This window comes from Trachurus japonicus, chromosome 24 (assembly GCF_045865225.1).
Source record: "Trachurus japonicus isolate A0001 chromosome 24, Traja_1.0".
Taxonomy (NCBI): Eukaryota; Metazoa; Chordata; class Actinopteri; order Carangiformes; family Carangidae; genus Trachurus; species Trachurus japonicus.
Genome location: NC_140930.1, coordinates 1,878,550 through 1,900,862, shown reverse-complemented (window position 1 = coordinate 1,900,862; position 22,313 = coordinate 1,878,550). Strand labels below are relative to the sequence as shown.

Below are 22,313 nucleotides of genomic sequence, written 5' to 3'. Positions count from 1 at the left end.
TCGCTTTTTTTTAAAACACTTTTCTTTTCCACCTGATTTTTGGCCTGAATGAGTTGTTTCTATATGTTTATGTTTTGATGGATGAAAGAATTGTTTAATGTCAAAGTTTTATACATTTGCCTGATCTTTTTTATTTATCATATACAGGAACTATTGAGTGACAAAACATACAGTATATTTGCTTTGAGTCAAATATGATTTTGTAGTTAATGTAGAATAAACTTATATCCAGGTCACCTGACCTTGGATCAGCCTCTCTGGCTCAAACTCAGTAGTTTCTGACTCTTTCCAAATTTACAGAACCATGCTAACTAACCTTGTTTTATTGTGCTCTCATTGTGAATATAGAAAAGGCTATACAATGAGAAAAAGAAAGAAAATAAACTTCACTTATATTTGTTGGAAAGAGAGAAAATTATTATAACCTTCTTTTTAGACACTATATAACTGTTCTTTGAGGCCTTGGGGATTGAGGGGAAAAGAATAAGGGCTCTAACTATCATGCAAAATTAGGGCCGGGACTTTAATGCGTTAATTGCGATTAATTAATTACACAAAAATTAACGCGTTAAAAAAATTAACGCATTTGATCGCACTTATTTTGCACCGCGGAACGTTTCTCACTGGATGAGTTTCAGGCGTACTGATTACACTAGAGCACAATCATCTAACAAGCTGCTGACACTGTTATAATAATACATCCATGCACTGATCACTGCAGGGAGAGAGGAGGTGAAAAGAGACAACAACACTGTTACCTGTTGTATACTGGCCTCAGGCTGTACCATCGCTAAGAGTGAGTAACGAGTTAAAGCTATGGTCTACGATTTGGAGCATTGGTAATTATTATTTACATCATTTATACAGCGATTATGGTCCTGTGGTCCGATATACACGCGGCCCTCCTCTCCCTGTCACACAGCCGCTTCCAGCCGCAGCCTGAGCGGGTCTCTGCACTGCGGCGCCACGGAGCTCCAGGCCCCGATCTTCCTGCTCCTCTTCCCCAGACACAGCACCCTGTGGCCGGTCACCCAGCGCGAGGAGTCTCCCTGTAGCATGAGGCTGTGCTAATGGTTGCTAATGGCGGGCGCATGGCGTCTGTCCGACTTCCCATTTGTCCGACTTCCCATTTGTCCGACTTCCCATTTCTCCGACCATACATTTCTTAATTTTTGAGTCCATTAGTCCGACTCTCTATTTCTCCGACGACCCAACACTTCGACTTCTCATTTCTCCGACCATACATTTCTATATTTTTACGTCCATTAATGCGACCTCCCATTTCCCCGACTTAAGTATGCCCGGTGTTACGACTCCCAGTAATTACGACAGTGTATTAGACCGACAAATCGGGCCCAGAAGCAGGACTTTGATATCAACTTAATCTCCTGTATTTTGACGGCGCCACAGTGTAGCCTAGTCTAGGCGCGTGGGTCCTGCTCTTGTTCCTTTTATGTGTATATGTATGTTCACAGTGCGATACAGTCAGCGCCACTGTCACTGTGCCTCTGCAACAATGAGTATTTCTGTCACACGGTGCTAGAGGATTGATTAAAACAAACAATAAGATTGTAATATGGGCTGGGCTGCACCTATAGTGCAGGCGGAGGGGCGGGCAGAGACTCTCTCTCTCTCGGGCAGTGACACACTGTCATTGATTCATATTTCAGCACTGAGACAGCGGACAGCGCGCGATTGGTCGTACCGTAGGCTACACACAGCGCAGATGCTGTGACCCCCGAACTGACTAAGCCCTGATCTTCATGGCCCATGAACGTTGATAGAAGGAAAAAATAGAAAGAAAGGAGTTATCTGAGTGGTTAATTGTCATATCCATTAGGACCATGTTTTTTCTTCTTTTTAAATAGGATCTGTGAATATAATTTCCTCATTTATTGATGCAGTCATTTGGGCACTAAATGATCAGTAAAACAAGATGCCTCGAGTCCATATTTATGTTTCTTCAGTAGGCTACCTGGCTGATATCAGACTTGCCCACATCTGTGTTATTACAGTAACACTGGTGCACGTTGTGCGCAAATGATGCGCTGAGATCCGGGAGCTGTCCATGGTCTATAGCATAAATATTTATCAGTTGCGTCTGCACACGAGACACGTGTGTGTCATGTCAACGGGCTCTACAAACATATCATATGCCACGTAATGGGACTTATGGCTCATTTTTAATCAATAATAGCCTATACTGCACAACTGAAAATATTGTAGCAACTCCACAGTAATGTTCTTGTTATGATTAAGTTGTGTGATTTCTGACTGACTGTGAATGTGTAGGGCACGGGCAGGTAGGGTGGTTGGATGAGAAACTGAGGGGCCAGAGTGAGGAAGACAGCTGCGTCTGTGTGTAGGTGAGTGAGGGAGGAGGAGCAGAGGAGGGAAGGGAGAGCAGTCATAAGTTAGGGTTATGTTGTTGTAGACAGTAACGTCGGGTTGGACGCTACAGTATCAATAAAAACATGAGTTTAACATAAGCCTCAGACGTAAAATAGCCGCGGAGCGAGCCAGCTTCCTTTCGGCCCCGTTAACCGATTGTCGCCAGATGCGCCAGAGCGCGCACCTCTGTGCCAGGCTCGCGCTCTGGGCGATTTGTGTTTTTCATCTTAACAGAGCGCGCCAGAAATTAATACACACATTCACATGATACACATACCCACAGACACACAGCTGAGGGGCCGAGGCGCAGCACGGAGAAATGCGCATCTGGTGCCGCCCCCCGTGTGTGTGTGTGTGTGTGTGTGTGTGGCATGCACTTCAACCAAGGGGTAAAAGAGTGACATGGGAGAGCAGAGCAGCAAAAACATTTACCACTGCTCCAATAAATGACACAAACAGTAACGCCGGTGTCGGAATTCTGGATGGTCGAATTTAGCCCTGGTCGGAATACAGAGATTATTTTGGTCGGAGCAATGGGCAGTCGGACCAATGGGCCTATAAAAGTCGGATTAATGGGTAGTCGGAGAGGTGGGCCGTCGGATTTTGGGGCCGTCGGACTGACGTATGCTCCCCGCTAATGGCGGCGCTGCCCGTACCAGCGGTCCAGGAAGCAGGAAGAGTCGGGGCTGGAGCTCCGCGGCGCCGCGGTGCAGAGAGACCCGGTCAGGCTGCTGCAGCAGCGGTGCTGAGTTTATGTTGAACAGGTAATCTTTGGTTTTATTGTGGAAGTTGTGACTGTGAATATGACATTTTACTCGGCATTCAAAGCCGCGTTTGGTTTCTGCAGGCAGCAGCAGGGTTGTTGCTTGCTCCGCTCTGGGAGGGGAGGGGAGGGGAGGGGGGGCGTGTTTAAAAAAAAAAAAAAAGCGCTCGTCGCGGGGAAGCTGAGAACAGCGGAGTTTCCTCTGCTGCAGCTGAACAGCTGATATGTGGTCAAGACGTAGCTACAGACCTGTCAGTGTCTCATGGTGCATAAGACTTCACCCTCAGAGCTGTCTGTCTTCAGACTGTCCTGACCTGTCCCTGAACATCACACAGGGACAACATGGAGCTGCCTGTGTGATTGGTTACTGAGTTTTATTAAAGCAGAAGTAAGTGGTCCGGTCGTTTTCGCTAATGCTGCGTTCCAGGCAGGCTTTTGAAATCGTAAATTACAGCTTCAAGTCACAACTTAGGACTTTGTAGCGTTCCAGGCAACCCACTCGTGTTTCTCCGACCTGTTTTACCTGTGAAAGTCACTATAACAGCCACTCGTAACTTCTGACCCGTGAACTCGTACCAGATCGAACTGGTACCACTTCACGGTCGGAAAAATACGAGTTTCCTTGAACGCACCATAACAGTCCTCGTCCCTACGTCGCCACATTCACGGCGTTCCTTGGCTGCACACACAGCCCTGCATGCCGTTCTCTCTCCTCATTGGATAAAAACTGTAGGATACGATAAATGTTTTCTCCTGGGCTCAGAGCAGAGCAGAGTGACTGACAGACCCGTGATTCAGACCAAACACTCTATAGAAGTGATTGATGTCGGAAGATAGAACTATTTAAGACTTATATTAACACAAATATATCACTTACTTCTGCTTTAATGTTTACATCAGGCTGAGTTCAACAAATCAGTTTATGCTACTGTGATTTATGTAGCCTAGTTAAATACTACAGTAATCAGTGTATTCAGTCATTCAATGGTATACTAAAATCCATATGAAAAAAAATGCTTCTGACTGTTCTCAGGTCAAATATGTATATGCGATTAAAATGTGATTAATTAATTACAAAGCCTCTAATTAATTCGATTAATTTTTTTAATCGAGTCCCGGCCCTACGCAAAATATATCATTTATATGATTTACAAAAATACCCCACTCGCGTGGCATAAAAACTGTGTGTGCCTGCAATAAGGAAGAAGCCACATCACAGGCCTGACTTTTCCATTGGGTGCACAAGCTTTTTTGTCTTGCTTCCTGCAGTAAACAAACTTTCCCTCCATATGAGGCCCATTTCTTGGCCTTAGCTTGCGTAAAATGCATAAATGGTAATACACATTATTTTTTGCATTTACAGCTAATTTTCCAATAATCAGAGGTAACAGAGTAACTGTCTTGATGTAAATAAACACTCTTTGGCACATTGTGAAGGCCCACAGCTCTCCTATAGGGCTTTGGCCCATCCTGTGATGGGGCAGGAGTCTCCTATAGGACACAAACATTTGAGGCAGGACTACTCCACCTCTGGGTGAGCTACAGACTCTTTGTAAAGGCCCAAGTGTCCCAATTTCAATAAAAAAAAGAATTACATCGCTATCATTCGACACTCCGGAGATAGACGCTAAAGAGTAAAACAATACCCCTGATATTGTATACGATGGCAACGACCTCAGAGGGTTAAATGATGACTCCCACCCTCTTAATGCTGAGTTAGCTGCTGCCATCAGGACAGAGGCTCATAGTACCGACCTGTAACACCAAGCATTACAAAAACAGCTTCGTCCCAGCAGCCATCAGTGAAATTAACAAATAAAAGAAACGCTGAGAACTGATGGCTCACATACCTTATATTCCAACTTAGTTTTATGTTTCTTATCTCCCTTTGTTTTTTACTGATTATTTGGCATTTTTCTTCTCTTGTTCTTAATCTTATTTTATCTATCTATTTCTTTTTTTTTTTTACAATGGTCCTTCTTTAAGTCCTGAGCACTGTCGTCACTTAATATGTCCTGTACTGTTTGTCAGTGTTTTGTGTAAAATGAGGGTCATTCACTGCAAACCAAATTCACCTAAGGGTTAAATAAAGTTGCCTTGAACCTTGGAATTTTCTTTGTTTTTTTAAATATTTTCATTAGTACAATGATATGTACAGTCAGAGCAGGTACCTGAACATCTCACGGTGAGACATCAGAATTACAGACACAACCAAAGCTATGAGAGTGAAACAAACCCCACCGACGGGAGGTGTCATCACACTGAGGTTTAGCTCTCAGCCAATCAGAACTTCTCCTGATGTTTCATTTTCATCAGCAGCTCGTGTGCTTCTCATCCACGTTGAACCACCGTTTCTTCACCTGCTGCTGCACATTCACAAGCCTCTCCTACACTTTCCTCCTCAGTTCATCTCCCAACACCGCACCACAGGATCTGACCTCTGACCTCCTCCTGTGGTTGCTGGATGATTATTGATCCACCTCTGCACCATGACAAAAAATGGCCCAAATGTAAAAGTAAAAAATAGCCTGAATTTGAAAATTTGAGGAAGTAAAAAGTTGATTCACTCCGCCAACGGAAATTCAGCAACTTAGAGAGAGAGAGAGTGAGAGAGAGAGAGAGAGAGAGAGAGAGAGAAAAGAGGAAGCGATAGACAACAAACAGGAAGAGCTGACAAAGGCTCACTGTGACTCTGCGAGGAGAAACTCAGGCACGATGACTGAACTCAGGGTGATTAAAACGTGTTTTTCTCTGATCCTGGGGCTTCAGATCACAGGTAAGACAACATAACATTACTAATTCATATAACTGCTGATACTCCATTACAGCTATTTAGGTTGATTTTCATCTCATGAGTCTGATCGACTAACAATAGAAGTACTTGTGAAGGAGCTGCTGTGCTTTTTGTTACATTTATATTTCAGTCAGTGGTTTGTTTTTCTCTCATCTTCTTCGCAGCAGTGACTGGACAAATTCCTCCCTCCTACTCTTACATCACTGTCAGAGCTGGAGATGACATCACTTTGTCCTGCACATACGTGATAGATGGTCAACGTGAGTGTGACAGGACTGACTGGATCTCTGATGGTTCAAGATTCACACAGCTGGTTCAACGTGGAAAGATTGTTGAAGTAAAGAACCCTAAATCAGACAGACTGCGTGTCACAGAGAACTGTTCTCTGGTTCTAAAGAAGGTCTCAGCTGAAGACATTGGTCTCTTTGAGTGTCGACAGCTCGATCCAGGAATTTATCACTTCACTCGGATTCATCTTTCTGTTGCCACCGGTGAGTATTTACACTTAAGCATCTCTCTCATTCTGATTATTACAGTGATGAAGCTCATTTCTCTCTCACTGTCTCCGTCTTCACAGTCACTGCACATGATGATGGTGATAAGGTGACGTTGACCTGCTCTGTATCACCTGATAAAAGCACCACACACACAGTGAAGTGGCTGTATGAGGGCAGAGCTGTGGGTGAAGGAAACCCAAACATGAAGTCAGGTATTTTCACGTTTCCTTCCTCTGATCTCAGGAAGACAAAGCATCAGGAGTCGTATCAGTGTCAGGTCACTGATAGTAAAGGTCAGCGGTTCACCTTCACTGCTCCGACCTCAGGTGAGGAACCAGGTGAGAACATGATGAGCTCCTGCACGTGATGGTTAATGAGGTGTTCCCTCACCGAAAACATTTTTGGCTTTTGTTCTGTTGTTTGTCCAGATGTTGACGCAACAACAACAAGAACAACAATAAGAACTACGAATCGAGAAACAACATCTCCATCTACACCATACGTGGCGGCTGTGGCCGGGGGGTTGGCAGCGCTCCTGATTGCAGCTGTGGTTTTGTTCATGTGGAAGAGAAGAAAAGGTGAGAGGGTTCACAGAGCTTCACCATGATCAGGACATGTTTCAGTGTGGAAACTGATAATAATTTTTCCTTTGGTCTGTTTAGGGAGGAGAACACAGACGGACCAAGACGCAGAAAAGCTACAACAGGTATTTAGATTTTTTTGATGCATGAGGAAATAACAAGCTGGTGAACAGGTGTAGCTAGTAAAGTGGCCGGGGAGTGTGGCTCAGGTGGTAGAGCGGGTCGTCCAATGATCAGAGGGTTGGCGGTTCGAATCCCGCTCTGTCCCGGTTGCTGCCGTAGTGTCCTTGGGCAAGACACCTTACCCGCCTTGCTCCTGATGGGTCGTGGTTCGCGCCTTGCATGGCAGCTTCCGCCATCAGTGTGTGAATGTGTGTGTGAATGGGTGAATGCGATGTACTGTAAAGCGCTTTGGGTATCGTTCAGGTATAGTAAAGCGCTATATAAATACAAGACCATTTACCATTTACCATTTACTTAATCTTAAGTGTAACAAGTGTTAAACATTAAACACAGTGAGATTGCACTGCTCATTTACCGTTAATGTGTGTTGTAACTATAGGACACACACACACTATGTGACTCGGGAGCTAAATTTAGCTCGGACAGTGATGAGAAAGGGGAAGGAAGATGATGCAGGCTGACTGAAGCAGAAAGTTGAGAGATCACACGAGATGAGGAAGTGTTCGAAAAATAAGACAGAGATGAAAGGAGCAGCAACAAAAACAGGAAGAGTGATGAGCTGTGTTTGTGTCGTCCTCCCTGTGCAGCCTGATCCTGAAGAGGAAGTCTCCTACGCCACCGTCAACTACATCAAGAACCAGAAGGCGGCTGGAGCCCAGGTGAGCTGTGGGACTGGTTGAACTGGTGATGGTGGTGGTCTATGTGTGTGTGTGATGCTGTTTCTCTGTTGTTTCTCAGGCTCCAGTCAGAGGTGATGAAGGTGATAACGTGACCTACAGCACTGTGAAGGTTTCCTCCTCCCCCACTCATCCCAGCGACATCTACGCCACCGTCAACAAGCCACGGAAATGAGACGCTGCAGCAGCTGAGGAAGGTTTACCAGCTTCAGATGTATGTTCAGACTTTACCTGTGACAGGACAGGTGTGAAGGGAGCGGGCGGAGTCAGTGGATTGATTGTTGTAAAAAGCTTTTGTCCAGAAGGAGGCGCTCTAGGTTAGATAAAGATAAAGGGATGAATCAGCCTTCATGCGTCTTCTCGCTGTGCTTTACATTGAATGTTCATATTTATATTCCTAGCAGGGCTCCAGACTGCCCCTAAATGGGGGGCATTTTCCCCCTAAAATTTGAGACAGTGCAAGTAAATCTTTCATCTACTTGCACAAGTGCAACCAGTAAATTTGCCAGGTTTTTTGGTTGTTGTTTTTTGTAACACTGGCGAAACATGGAAGAATCTGGTATCTGTCATTACAGCTGGCAGGAACAATGTGTGTGAGGATTATGAATGAAAAGGAAATGTGAATATTTGCTTTGCAAGTTGATTTACAGTATGCGCCCCTAGATTTTCTGCTTGCAACCCTAAAATTCTAAGTTAGGAGACACTGTGCTCCTCGTAAATTAAGTTAGTCTCGAGCCCTGCCTAGTGTCACTATTTTTTGATACTGTACATTTTTTTTTTATTAAGTATATTTTTGGGGACATTTTCTGCCTTTATTGGAAAATATAGTTGAGAGAGGAAGGAAATGGGGAGGCAGAGAAAAGGGAAGTGACATGTGTAGCCCTATGTAAATTTATGAAGATTAAAAGGGCACAAGTTTAAATAAACAAGTTAATTGCATTATAAATAGCAGTTGTGATTAAAAGGAGTCTAAGCTCATGGTTAATAAATGTCATTTAAGGTTAAAAACTAAGTTAAAATGATTCAGCAAAAAAAAGTGAGTACTGGGAAATGTTATTTGTGTATTGCAAAGATGCATAATATGTTAATAATTTGTTGTTTATGAATGTTTGTAACTATGTTTCATTATGCCTGAAAGTACAGGAAGAAATAGACATGTGTGGGTGAGACATGGAGTGAGCCTTTTACCTGTGAGGAAAAACAGAAGTGAGGGAGAGAGAGTTAGTGAGAGAGGGACGAGAAAAGAAGAGCGCAACCGAGGGAGACGATGAGAGAAGCGTGGTGTCGCCAAAACACAACAGTGAAGAAAAAGAGACTGTTGGGTGAATGTCTGTCATCAGGGTCGTGGAGGTGTTCGACCAGGACTCTTCAGAGACTTTGTGGTGACTTTCCTGTCTGTTCGAGTGGACTACTCAACCCGAGAAGTGAAAGAAGTGAAGCTAGCGGCTGACCAAGTGGCCAGTAGCGTCCATGGACTTTACTAACAAGTTAGCGGCCAGCGGCCTTGACGGTAAAGCATGTGTGGAGCTGCGGACGACGGAGCAGAGTCACAGCGAGATCAGCAGCGATGTGTCTTCTTTTCCTCCGTGTGGACCGTATCTTCACCTCTCCTCCTGCTTCAGCCGTTCTTCAGCGCATGTGTGTATGGCGACAACATCAGTTGTTAAGGTACCTTTTCTTTTATTTTGCCCTGTTGTGGTGAATTTGCCATTTGTTTTGAGGCTACAACGTACCTGAGCTGCATTCAGGTCTGCATCGGTTGAACAGTATATTTGAACAGTTGATTTTTCATTTTATTGCTGGCTATTTTATTTTCATGTGTGTCATGGTGATATATTTTATCTTTTGAGAAGGTCTGTGAAAAAAAAAGTGTGTGAATATAATTTGTGGAGTAAATAATTCATTTTTTTTATTTACACAAAACAGTTGTGGTCACTGAGCTTAATATTTGAAGTTCATTAAGATGAATAAGAATGGTTTTAAGTTTAAAAAAAGTGGTTAAAAAGTATTGTAATTTAAAAGGTATTTCAGTACATAAGAGAGTAAAACTAATGCCTAAAAACTTGATTTAAAGGTGAAGTTATACAATACTTAAAAACCACTCTTCACACATACATTTAGTGTATACTTAAGTTAATTACAGAAACCCCATCTCATTGTTTTGATAGTAAAGGAAGAGCTCAGGTTAGCCACCTCTCACAATAGTTAAATACACTAGAGAGGTGCTACACATGCAGTACAGGGCCGCCCAATGCGGGATTCGAACCGGGGCCGACTGCAGCGAGGACTGTAGCCTGTGCATATGGGGCACCTGCACCACATGGCACCCCAATACCGTACATATTTAACTACAGTCTGTTCTACGGTGGCCCTGAGGGCTCAACTCAGTTTAGACGGAAGAGGCATAATATTGTTGAAATTGCACAAATTTTTTCAGGAAATTTTAGGTTGCTCAAAATATGTTTTGTAAAAGAATAGTTCATTAACTGTAGACATCTTAATATTGTACTAAAACAAAGGGGAAAATTCTTCATAGGTTGTCATGCCAGTATTTTACTGGTCCGGCCCACTTGAAATCAAATTGCACTGTTTGTTGCCCCTGAACTAAAATGCAGGGGTGCAAACTCATCAGGGGTAAAAAAGGTGACAAGATACCGGCCCCCTAGGGGGGTCCGGGGGCATGCTCCCCCGGGGAAATTTAAAAAAAAAAACAACTTTAAAGGTGAATTTACAGTCAATTTTAGCATGAGACTAGGGTCCAGATTTACTCAGGTTTGCACAGCTTTTGCTCCTGTTAAACCTGCACAATCTGTCAAAAGCTGTGCAAAACTTGGAGAATCTGTCCCTTGATGTCCACCAGATGAACCTTGCAAACCTTGCCTTCAAACTAAATAACATTTAATACAGACTGATAGGTTCATTGTGAAACATTTATTTATTGATGTAAATGTGTTTTCTGTACGTAGGCTATGCTCCGAGGCAGCGCTGCTCTTTCTGTCCAATAACACACATGAAGCTTAAAAATGCCATAGGTTACATAAAACATATTAAGTGGCAATATGTATTTAAAAGATGTTCAAGCAAACGGTTCGGTTCACGGTTTTGTGGTCATGGTTTTCGGTTCGGTTTCGTATACTTTGATCGTTGGGAAAATCAATCATGTCTCGTATATTCAGGTTAAAACTGAAAGAATGAGGCAGTCTGACATCTGATACATCATTGTGACAGTCTGAGGTTAAAAGTAGGTGAGAGTCTGGCTGCAAGAGAGGAGACATTGATAGTTCCAACATGTTTTAATTTATTGGGAAAATAAAGTTATCTAACAAATGCTAAGAACAATTAGATATTCACTGAAATATATAACCTATATTTATTAATTGTGGTTCTTACAAAAAATATATCTTATAGGGGCGGTGCGTGGCGCAGTGGGTAGAGCGGCCGCCCCATGTAGAGGCTACAGTCCTCGCCGCAGGCGTCCCCGGTTCGGATCCCGCGTCGGGCAGACCCTTCCTGCGTGTCATTCCCCCTCTCTCTGCCTCCCCATTTCCTGTCTATCTCTACTGTCATCACTATCAAATAAAGGCAAAAAGACGAAAAATATACTTAAAAAAATATATATATATATCTTATAAAATATAAAAGCTAAAATGTCTCTTAAAGCTCTGCCCCTTTAATTAGTGCATGCTAAATAATTTAACTTCAGCCTACTACTTTTACAACCACATTATTTACCAGTAACATAAAGTGAAACAGAGGCAGAGGTCCTGCCACAGTCAGTCAACCTCCTCCTCCTCCTGCTGCTGAACAGGTCGCACTGGAGCTAGTCTCGCTCGTCAGACCCTCCTCCAGAGAAGGAGACACTGGAGCTAATTATGCTAAACGCTCTAATCGCTAATTGGCCGCGATCGCGATCATCACACACACGCGGTCCCATACAGCAGACCTATAACTACAACACTGCTGGCGCATCTTCTTGCTCCGACTCTTTCACTCGCCATGCTCAAAAAGTCGCGTTAGTTAGTCTGTATTAAAAGTGAAGCTTCAGGTGTGTATTGCTGGACAGAAGAGGAGCGCTGCCACCACTCGTTGTCATCCAGATAAGGTGCACGCGCCTTAAAGAGACAGGTGCATTGGCTCGGCTCGGCTCGGCTTGCCTCGCCTCGCCTCGGCTTGCCTCGCCTCGCCTCGCCTCGACCCCCCCCCCCCCTCTCAATTTTTTTTTATTGCGGATTTACACGAATCACACAAATGACCAATTTGGGATCCAAAACGGCGAATTTCGCCGAAAGGTGACAAGTTTGCACCCCTGAAAATGAGACACCCCCCTCTAAAGACTAGGAACTGAGACACTGACCAGCTGTTTTATGCAAATAAGAGACATGAATTCAGTCTGCTCTGGGAACAAAGCTAAGGTGTGAGGGGATTCCTGTCTGTCTTAGATTTGCCTAATAAAGTGACCACTGAGTGTAAGAAACAGTGTTCTTAATTTTTTTTTTTAGTATGTTTGGTGATGATGTAGTCACTTCCTCCAAGTTTGTCTTTGTCACAGATGCACACGTTTTCAGAGCTGAGCTGTCTCTGTCCGTGGTGCTGAAAAGGAGAAGAGTGATGCCACAGGTGGAGCTGTTGAGCTCACACACTGACCTCAGACCTGTGTCCTGTCACAGCAGCTGCTTCCCTCCTCCTCTCCACCACCACCACCACCACAGCTTCCCCTCACTGGCTCCTTATTTGCTGCTTAGATTTGTCAGTGCTAAGTTTAAGTTTAAGTCATCACAGTGATGAGGTCATATGCCAGTTCCTGAAAATACACAACTGACTACAATGACTTTTTTTATTATTATTATTATTATTAATGACTGGATCAGGAGTAAAACATAAAAACTATTTATCAAGTGAGATGTTTTAAAAGCAGTAGCGACATTTTAATTTTCTTATTCTGGTGAATGACAGTTACGTGTTGCATAGGCGCCGATCCCGTGGGTGCTCCGGTGCTCGAGCACCCACTGGCAACGCTGAGCACCCACTGGCCAATCGGGATGGCCGATCAAAAAAATAAAATAAAAAGAGTGAATAAATGAAACTTTTGGTGAAACTGTATATTTAAAATGAACTGCATTTACTTAAATCGTATTATCCAATCAAAATCATTACAGCTCTGTGCGTGCACACGTTAGCGTAGTCACGTAACCAATCAGATGATCGGATTTGGCTGCGGAGCTTCTTCTCTGGAGGAGGGTCTGGCAAGCGAGACAAGCTACGGCTAAACAAGTTTGTAATAAGGAAACCAAGTGGAACTGCGTCTACAACCACCAATGCTCCCAATTTAATCCTAAAACCGGCTATAAAAGCGCCGCTGTTTCACTATTTTAACTCATTTACAGCTGGCGGCACCTTTACTTTGAAAGTCCAGTGGAGCTGGATCAGAACGGAGCGCCTGTACGGAGGGAGAGATCAGCTGATCCGTTGCTGTTGACTGAGCGTCTCCGCTGAGAGTTGTCTCCGCCTACAGATGTTCTCCTCACCCGTTGAGCTGAGCGTCAGGAGCTCATTATATATTAATCTATATATTTTACTTTTATATACAGTCAGTGTCACACTGAAATAAGTTGTGTGCTCGCAGCAGGAGAGATAATCAGATGGATAATCGGTAAAGTTAATAATTTCACTTAATGTGGCCATGAATAAATTCATTTAGATCAGTGTTGCCCAAACGCAAATCTTGTATAAGTCTACACTGTTTTCACATTTACAAAGGTCTTTGTTGTCTTTGTACAGAGACAATATGAGATTTGCTTGTAGCCACAGCACCTAAAAAAATCCACTGTTTCCATACGTAGCCTAAACGTCATCCAGCCTCGCTGTCAATCGCTATGCAATAAAAGTCAGTTTGAGACAACCATTAGGTGGTATTCATTTAATTTGAGCACCAAAATAATAATAATAATAATAATAATTGAGCACCCACGGGCAAAAACATAAATCGGCGCCTATGACGTGTTGTTGAATTGAAATTAACAACCTTTATTGATCCCGAAGGAAATTCTCAATGGCAGCAGCCCATGTATACATCCATTCCAAACAACACAACAATAGATAGGAAATGAGATAAAAATAGATAAAACAGACAAACCGTACCTTTTAAATACATCAAAAACAAATGCTTGCCAAGACTGGTACTGGTGGTAAAAAGGTGCTATGGAGTGACTAAAAATAAAGTGCATAAACAGCCTACTAATACTAAAATACTGCCTTATACTTGTAAATTGTGTAGCCTGAATGTCCTGTGTATGAATGATCTGTTGAGTCTTTCGGTCTAGCAGTGTTGGCATCTCAGGCGCCCACTGAATGTGCTCTTTTGCTGGGCAAGGGCCAAATGCAGTGGGTGACGGGAGTTGTCCAGAATGGCCTGTAGTTTGGACTCGGTTCTCTGTTCCAGCACAGTGTTTAGGGTGCTTAGCTGCAGGCCCACCACGGAGGCTGCTTTTTTGATTATTTTAATTAGATTCCATGTTGACACAGCATCAGGACGTCACCTGGATTTACCAGGTAGAGACGTCAATGACTGTGTGTTACAGAACATGTCACAGTGACTGGATAAAGTGGAGGAGGACACATCATCACTGGACGTCAGCAAAGTTCCTCAAAGTAAAAATAAGTATTGCGCCATCCCTGCGCACACACACATATATACACAGAAAAGCCACTTCCTTTCTCAGCAAGCAGAAAAAACGGCTCCATATTTAGGAGCAGCTCGGTGCTGAACTCTCATAGACGACACCAACATGCTTCGTTTCACTGGGATTCAAGCCTCATTATTCGTGAAGCTGCTGCTTTATTTGACAGGTGAGAATATTTCAGTATGTCACAGAGCAGATTCTCCCACGTGGTTTGATGATCTGAACTCTTCTTTCACTGTTCTCTCCTTTGATCCTCTGCAGTAAATGGACAGACACTCTCCTCAATCTCCATCAGAAGCGGAGAGGCCGTCACTCTGCCGTGTAGAACCGTGACAGTCGATCAGGTGGACTGCAGCACTACCAACTGGACCTTCACACACTCACTGGGTCCGGCCTTGGAGCTGGTCACTCTAGGGAGGATTCGCCACGCAGTCGGGCCAAAGTCACACAGACTGAGTCTGACGGGGAACTGTTCTCTGGCGGTAGAGAAGGTCTCAGTGGAGGACGTCGGTCTGTACAACTGCACGCAGTTTGACACATCAGGACGACAACAAGGTCCAGATGTTGTGACCGACCTATCTGTGGTCACCTGTGAGTATTTACTCGCTGATGTGTCTGTTGCGTTGGTGAAGTTAACGACACTGATGATTGTTGTCTCTCTCTCAGTGACTGAACGAATGGTCGACGATGAGCTCGTCTTCTTCTGCTCAGTGTTCACGCATGGGCCGTGCACGCTCTCTGTGCAGTGGCTGCTCACACGGCCAGATGTGGATGAACATCGGCCAGCTGTGGGAATGTCACAGTCCAACTGTTTGGCCACCGTGCAGTTCAAAAGTCTGCGTTACGTGAACGAGTCCAAATATCACAATGCGGCCCAGTGTGAGGTGATTGACAGACACGGAGGAGGTGTGCAGCTGTTTCCCTTCGGCCTCCAGTCGACAGGTGAGCTCCTTGAAATAGATCAACACTGACCAACTGTTTCTCCTTCAGTGCAAACGAAATGTCACAGATGGGTGTTCTCAAAAGAGTCTCTCTTTGTTTTGTCTTTGAAGGTGAAGACATGAGAAAAAACACCACAGAAGGAAGTAAAGGTGAAGAAGCAGCTCAGTTCAACACGTTTACACACAAAACACTTATTATCAGGGCTGTCAATCAATTCAAGGATTTCATCAGGATATTTTGTTCTAACTTGAAGTGATATTTCTGAAGTGTTAAATAACTAGCAAATCGGCAGCTTGATGTACTGAAAAAACGTGAGGTTTGGTTAAAGCAGAAGTAAGCGATCTGGTCGTTTTGGCTAACTTCTTGTCAGCCGATGGAGTTAGCGGTCCCCGCCCTCGTCCCTACGTCACCACATTCAGGCGCATCCCTTGGCTTCACACACAGAGAGGACTGCCCCTTTATGCCGTTCTCTCTCCTCATTGGATAAAGGTTGTAGGATACAAGGAAAGTTTTCTCCTCGGCTTACAGCAGAGCAGAGTGACTGACAGACCCGTGTTTCAGACCAAACAGGAAGATTGAACTATTTAAGACTTATATTAACACAAACATTCCGCTTACTTCTGCTTTAAATAATTGCTCTCGTCTCCTCCACAGCTGCTTCAGGTGGTTCTGCTCTGACCTTCATCATGTTGCTGATGCGTGTGGCTGAACTCCTCCTCCTCACTGTGATCACTGTTCTCCTCATTAGAGCTGCAGGTGAGAACATCCACTCCCACACCAGTTCAGCCTCACTCACTCAAACTGGGAGGCCCAATTCCAATCCGACCCCTCACGGACTCACTGACTTAGAGGCGCGTTCACGGGAAGTCCGTGAGTGTGTGAGGGCTGTTCCGTTGTCAGATCATCAAGTCAGTGAGTCAGTGAATGAGCCCTTACTGCCCCCTTACCGTAAGTCAGCACCGATGCTGACTTTGGGTAGGGGAATTACCCACAGTTCATAGCGTTGTGAAGTCAAACCATAACACATGGGGTGCAGTCGGAACGCAAGTGTTAAAACAAAAAGAAATTAACACGAGTATGCTCCGCCAGTCTCTTTATTGTTAATGGACAGGAGCCAAAAAAAAGGAATAGCCTACATAAAAAGAAAAGAAGTTTACTGTCAATATTAACGTGCAGTTTGTGATTATTGATGATGATTTGATCAGATCTGATCCAGGAACATTTTGTTTTGAGTCCGCCTCCCTCGCACACCTTGTGCGTATTGAAATTACAGTAAATTTATCGGTCCAAGGGCGGAGTTAAAAACATTTTGTTGTCAAGGTAACGTGTGGTGAGAGTGCGTAAGTGCTGTTCCATTCATGTTTACAGCATCTGGACCCTCACAGACTCTCACACTCTGTCACTTAGAGCTGACGTCACTTTAGTCAGTGAGGGTTCAGGGCTTGAGTCTTTACTGCTGACCTGAGACTCTGTGCTCCATTTTGCAGTGAAGCAGAGAGCAGCTGAGAGAAGCCCAGCAGGGAGGCGTTCAGGTGCAGCAGCCACTCAGGTAAAGAGCAGATCAGACAGGAAGCCATGGTGCGTTCAGGTTCAGCTGGGAGGGAGGGAATCTGGGAGTCTGTTTGGTCTCTGCTGTCAAACTCAGCTCCACTGTGTTGTGTTGTTGTTCACAGGTGCAGCGTGTTGAAGAGGAAGATGAAGGTCCAGTCCACTATGAAAACTGAATGTTTAGTTTGTCTTTGAATGAGCTTCCAGCCTGAACAGAGACTCTGTATTAGAAGTGAAAACTGTAAAATGTGCTGAAACTGGATCAGTCAGGACACAGACGCTGATGCTCTTCTTGTTTTACTGCACAAACTTATAAACTCTGTCATATCCTCCATGTGTTCTGTATAGTTTGAGTTTCAATTTTATTTTGAAAGCCATTTTGTCTTCTTCCTGTCCTGTTGTGTCTAGCTTTGTCTTTGTCTCACACAGACACTGCTCCTTTTGTTTTACTGTACAAACTTAAACTCTCATTCCTCACTTTTCTGTCTCCAGTTCAAATTTCTTACTCAATTTCCCTTTGTAGAAGATGATATTTTGAGAAAAGTGAAGCAGAGTCTCCCAGGGATGGACTCTGGGGCCTTTTCAAACTCCATCTCCAAACTCCCAGGAGTCAAGATAGTAAGGCGTTGAAGGCTTTGCTGCTTCTGTTCACACACACGCACATGTTGAAATACTTCCTCTTTAATTCTCAGAACAAACTGAGCTGCAACCACAAAGCCACATTTTTCTTTAGAAAAAGGCAACATATCAGCAGCATCATCTCTGTTATTTTCCACCATCATCGTCCAGTAACTGCAGGCATCACAGTCTTGTATGCAGCCTGTTTGACACACTACTGCTGCAATTATATCACAACACAAACTCCGCCCCCACATGACAACGAACACACTTTGAGGAAGTGGTTCTTTCTTAATCACATACGATACGGAGTGTTTTCCTCTGTCAGGCAGCAGTTCACAACCCAATGAAGAGAGACGGACACAGAAACGCACCATGGCTGAGCTCAGGTGGATCCAAACGGCTTTGATTGTGATGCTGCTGCTTCAGGTCCCAGGTGAGTAAACATCTGACTTCAGAAATGACTTTAACATCACAGACGTGGAGCTTCAGTGTTAATGGGTCACTAATTAATCTATATGAATCAGCAGCATATGATTTAACAAACAGGTGACAGGTGAGTTTCCTGTTGTCTGTTAATGACTTCATCACGAGACAGGTGCAGAGATCAATAACTAATGTTCATAATTTGAACTAGAAGAAGAGAAGAGAGAGAGAGAGAGAGAGAGAGAGAGAGAGAGAGAGAGAGAGAGAGAGAGAGAGAGAGAGTTATGAAGAGATAATTAGGAAGTGATAGAGAACAAACAGGAAGAGCTAACACAGCCTCACTCACACACTGAGATGAGGAACTCAGACACGATGAATGAACTCACGTGGACTCAAACATGTTTTTCTCTGATCCTGCTGCTTCAGGTCACAGGTAAGAAAACATGACATCACTGATTCACACAACTGCTGCTGAAGAGTTACAGCTTTTTAGTTTGTTTTTCTCATGAGTTTTGTCAACTAACAATAAAAAAAATTGTTGCGAAACAGCTGCTGTGCTTTTTGTTTTCACATTTATATTTCAGTCAGTGGTTTATGTTTTAATGCTGGGCGGGGGAGGGGAGGGGGGTCATGGTCCACTAGGTGTGTCTAGCATGGTCAGACAGAAGTGAAGAAATATTGTTGGTTGGTGGAATAAACTGAACAGAAGCTGAGTTCTTCTGACTGGACCATCATTGTTGACGAAGTTGTGATGAAGAACCAACGACAACAAGCTCATTTTTCTCTCTCTCGTCTTCTTCACAGCAGTGACTGGACAAAGCTCCTCCTCCATCACTGTCAGAGCTGGAGATGACGTCACTTTGTCCTGTGAAAATCTGATAGATGGTCAACATGAGTGTGACAAGACTGACTGGTTCTTTAGTGGTTCAAGAGACATAAAGCTGGTTGGACGTGGGGAGATTGTTGAAAAAGACGACTCTAAAGAAGACGACTCTATATCAGACAGACTGAGTGTCCTAAAGAACTGTTCTCTGGTTTTAAAGAAGGTCTCAGCTGGAGACACCGGGCGCTTCGAGTGTCAACAGATCAGATCAGAAGCAGTTTATCACTCCACTGTGGTTCATCTGTCTGTTGTCACCAGTGAGTATTTACACTGAAGCATCTCACTCATTCTGATTATAACAATGATGAAGCTAATTTCTCTCTCATTGTCTTCCCAACAACTACAAAATCCTGGTATGGACCCAACAGCTCAGCCCGCCAGCACCACCTCATCTACACTGTACATGGCGGCTGTGGCCGTGGGGTTGGCAGCGCTCCTGATTGCAGTTGTGGTGTGGTTCATGTGGAAGAAAAGAAAAGGTGAGAGGGTTCACAGAGCTTCACCATGATCAGGACATGTTTCAGTGTGGAAACTGATCCCGATTTTTCCTTTGGTCTGTTTAGGGAGGAGAACACAGACGGACCAAGACGCTGAAGATCTACAACAGGTATTTAGATTCTTTGATGCAAGAGGAAATATTTAGCATGTACAGATTTGAGAGATTTGTTAATTCACTTTCTGCATGTTCAGTAGCCAGGGAGGTTAGCTTAGCATAGCATAGCATAAAGTAGGAGGAGACAATGAGCCAGAGATCAAAGATACTTAGAGCAGCTCCACTACAGTAATGTTCCACATGTTGTGGTTCACAGATGTTCTCCTGCAGACCTCAGCTGTAATCAGTGGTTATTAGAGTTACTGTTGTCTTTCTACCAGCTCCAACCAGTCTGACCGTTCTCCTCTGACCTCTGGAATCAATAAGACCTCTTCACCCAGAGAACAGCCTCACTGGATCTTCTCTCTTTTTAGGACCATACTCTATTACTCTCTATTACTAATAGAGTCTAATAGACTATTAGACCCTAGAACATTTTTTCAAGTATTTTGGGGGTGCTTTTTATGCCTTAAATTAAAGGGGAACTATGCAAGTCCGGTGGCTTTTCCGCTGTTTTGCTAACGCTCCTCTCGTCCATGTGCATTTGTGCGAAAAATCAATACATGGAGCGGCGGATAACGTTACATAATATATGCGATGTTACAACGTGTATATTTGTGTAGTTTTAACCGTCATGAACAAAAGATTGACGGTTATGGAGCGCGTTTGTGTCATGGTGCCGCAGAAACGAGAGCTGGGACACCGGGTCGGAGGCTCGGATCTTACAAGGTTGGTTTTTTAGCCAAGAGACGCCACGTGGAAGGCAGAGAGCCTCCATTCTCACTCGTAACAAGTCACAAGTCATCTAGTTAACTATCAGAAATACTCTGGAGCTTTTTAATTAAGGTAAAAAAAATGTAGAATAGCCACGGGAGAAATCCTGCTTAGTTCCTCTTTAATAGGATAGTCAGAGAGGAAAAGCAAAAGGGGAGTGACATGTAGCAAAGGGCCGCCGGCGGATTTGAAACTCTAGAGACGTTTGTGGTGAAAATCTAAGTGAGACACTCAGACCGATGACCAGTTCTATGCTCAAAGTCACTTTAACCACCTTTCTCCTCTTCATTCTGATGCTCAGTTCGGTCTTCAGCAGATCCCCCCTAATTAACTGACTGGGGAGTCTGAAGTGTAACAAGTGTTTAACTAGAAACTGTAAGATCGCACACTGCTCCTTTACTGTTGATGTGTGCTGTAACTGTAGGAAACACACACACACAGTGAACTCCTGAGCTATATTTAGCTCTGAAAGGAGAAGGAAGCTGATGCAGCCCGACTGCAGCAGAAAAAACCCCAAGCAGAAAGTTGTGGGATCACATGACACGAGGAAGTGTTCGGAAAACAAGACAGAGATGAAAGGAGCAGCAGCAGAAACAGGAAGTAATGAGAAGAGTGATGAGTGTGACTGAGCTGTGTTTGTGTCGTCCTCCCTGTGCAGCCTGATCCTGAAAACGAAGTCTCCTACGTCACCGTCAACTACATCAAGAACAAGGAGGCGGCTGGAGCCCAGGTGAGCTGTGGGACTGGTTGAACCGGTGATGATGGTGGTAGAGGCTGACACGGGAGTGTTTTTTCAATCCCGTCCCCTCCCGCTCCCGCAAAAAAATTCCCGTCCCGTCCCGGTCCCGTGACAAAGTAAAAAAAAATTCCTGTCCCGTTCAAATCCCAAATAAATCACTCCCGATCCCGTCCTGTTCCCGTTTTTTTCTATTAACACAGTCATCATGTAAATGATTGTGTTGACGGTACGGATCCCATGGAGAGAGAAAGGACGAGGAGGGTGTTCATTATCGCTAATTGAAATAACAAAACAAGACGTACTGCAGGCTGAATGACAGACAAAACAAGACGGTAGATGTGTTGACGCCACATCTACCGTCTTGTTTTGTTATTTCAATTAGCGATAATGAACGCCCTCCTCGTCCTTTCTCTCTCCCTCTCTCGCTTTTCTTTCTTTATTTTTTGCTTGTGTGCATCAGCTGTTTAATGCGAGGTGGAGATTACGCCGCCGCCGCATCAGCTGACTCCTCTGACTGGCCGAAAACGTTTCCCTACCGGTATGTTGATTTACACAGGTTATACTCCGCTACGTAGCCAGGACAGTGATCACTGAGGGTGTGCAGTGTGCATCAGTCCACACACTCAACTTTTGGACCGTTTTGAGCGAAACCATCCAGGTTCTTAACGTAGCCTACTGCCTGGCTTGTGCTTCTTTGAATGTCGCGCTTTGACTCCCGGTCCCGTTCACTCCCGTTTACATTTTTTCCCGTCACGTCCCAATCACATGATTCAAAATAAATTGACTCCCAAATCATTGCAGGAATCCCGAGAAAATGTCAGCCTCTAGATGGTGGTCAACTCTCCTGACCCCTCAGCTCCACTGTGTGTGTGTGTGTGTGTGTGTGTGATGCTGTTTCTCTGTTGTTTCTCAGGCTCCAGTCAGAGGTGATGAAGGTGATAACGTGACCTACAGCACTGTGAAGGTTTCCTCCTCCCCCACTCATCCCAGCGACGTCTACGCCACCGTCAACAAGCCACGGAAATGAGACGCTGCAGCAGCTGAGGAACGTTTACCAGCTTCAGACCTTTACCTGTGACAGGACAGGTGTGGATTGATTGGATTGATTGTTGTAAAAAGCTTTTGTCCAGAAGGGGGCGCGCTAGGTTAGATGAAGATAAAGGGATGAATCAGCCTTCATGCGTCAGCTCGCTGTGCTTTAAACATTGAATGTTCATCTATATAT

General features: G+C 44.2%; 3 protein-coding genes and 1 long non-coding RNA gene across 4 annotated transcripts in view; all 4 read left to right on the top strand.

Annotated features, from left to right (window-relative positions):
- LOC146961085 (uncharacterized) overlaps positions 1-22,313 on the top strand; it is an 80,597-nt gene that overhangs the window by 30,300 nt on the left and 27,984 nt on the right. Inside the window, exons 3-5 of the mRNA XM_085771657.1 lie at positions 16,163-16,264; positions 16,996-17,057; positions 17,182-17,209. Coding sequence (XP_085627783.1) covers positions 16,163-16,264; positions 16,996-17,057; positions 17,182-17,209 — 192 coding nt within the window. The remainder of the gene's footprint in view (positions 1-16,162; positions 16,265-16,995; positions 17,058-17,181; positions 17,210-22,313) is intronic.
- On the top strand, positions 5,870-6,895 carry LOC146961089 (uncharacterized). The gene is made up of 3 exons (XM_085771610.1): positions 5,870-5,884; positions 6,079-6,439; positions 6,526-6,895. The coding sequence occupies exons 1-3, from the start codon at positions 5,870-5,872 to the stop codon at positions 6,810-6,812; spliced, it is 663 nt and encodes a 220-aa protein (XP_085627736.1). The 3' UTR covers positions 6,813-6,895.
- On the top strand, positions 6,940-8,117 carry LOC146961088 (uncharacterized). The gene is made up of 4 exons (XR_015035243.1): positions 6,940-7,023; positions 7,108-7,151; positions 7,797-7,868; positions 7,948-8,117. It is a non-coding gene; the product is annotated as an uncharacterized LOC146961088 (long non-coding RNA).
- Positions 19,339-22,131, top strand: LOC146961087 (uncharacterized). Its single transcript, XM_085771609.1, has 4 exons — positions 19,339-19,474; positions 19,547-19,590; positions 21,008-21,079; positions 22,002-22,131. The coding sequence occupies exons 1-4, from the start codon at positions 19,339-19,341 to the stop codon at positions 22,113-22,115; spliced, it is 366 nt and encodes a 121-aa protein (XP_085627735.1). The 3' UTR covers positions 22,116-22,131.

What these genes read in the sequence shown, in the direction of transcription:
- LOC146961087 (XM_085771609.1), top strand. Translation starts at nt 19,339, where the DNA reads ATGGACCCAACAGCTCAGCCCGCCAGCACCACCTCATCTACACTGTAC. An exon ending in ACGCTGAAGATCTACAACAG is followed by an intron (nt 19,591 to 21,007) that starts GTATTTAGATTC and finishes CTCCCTGTGCAG; the next exon opens with CCTGATCCTGAAAACGAAGT. An exon ending in AGGAGGCGGCTGGAGCCCAG is followed by an intron (nt 21,080 to 22,001) that starts GTGAGCTGTGGG and finishes GTTGTTTCTCAG; the next exon opens with GCTCCAGTCAGAGGTGATGA.
- LOC146961089 (XM_085771610.1), top strand. An exon ending in TCATCTTTCTGTTGCCACCG is followed by an intron (nt 6,440 to 6,525) that starts GTGAGTATTTAC and finishes CCGTCTTCACAG; the next exon opens with TCACTGCACATGATGATGGT.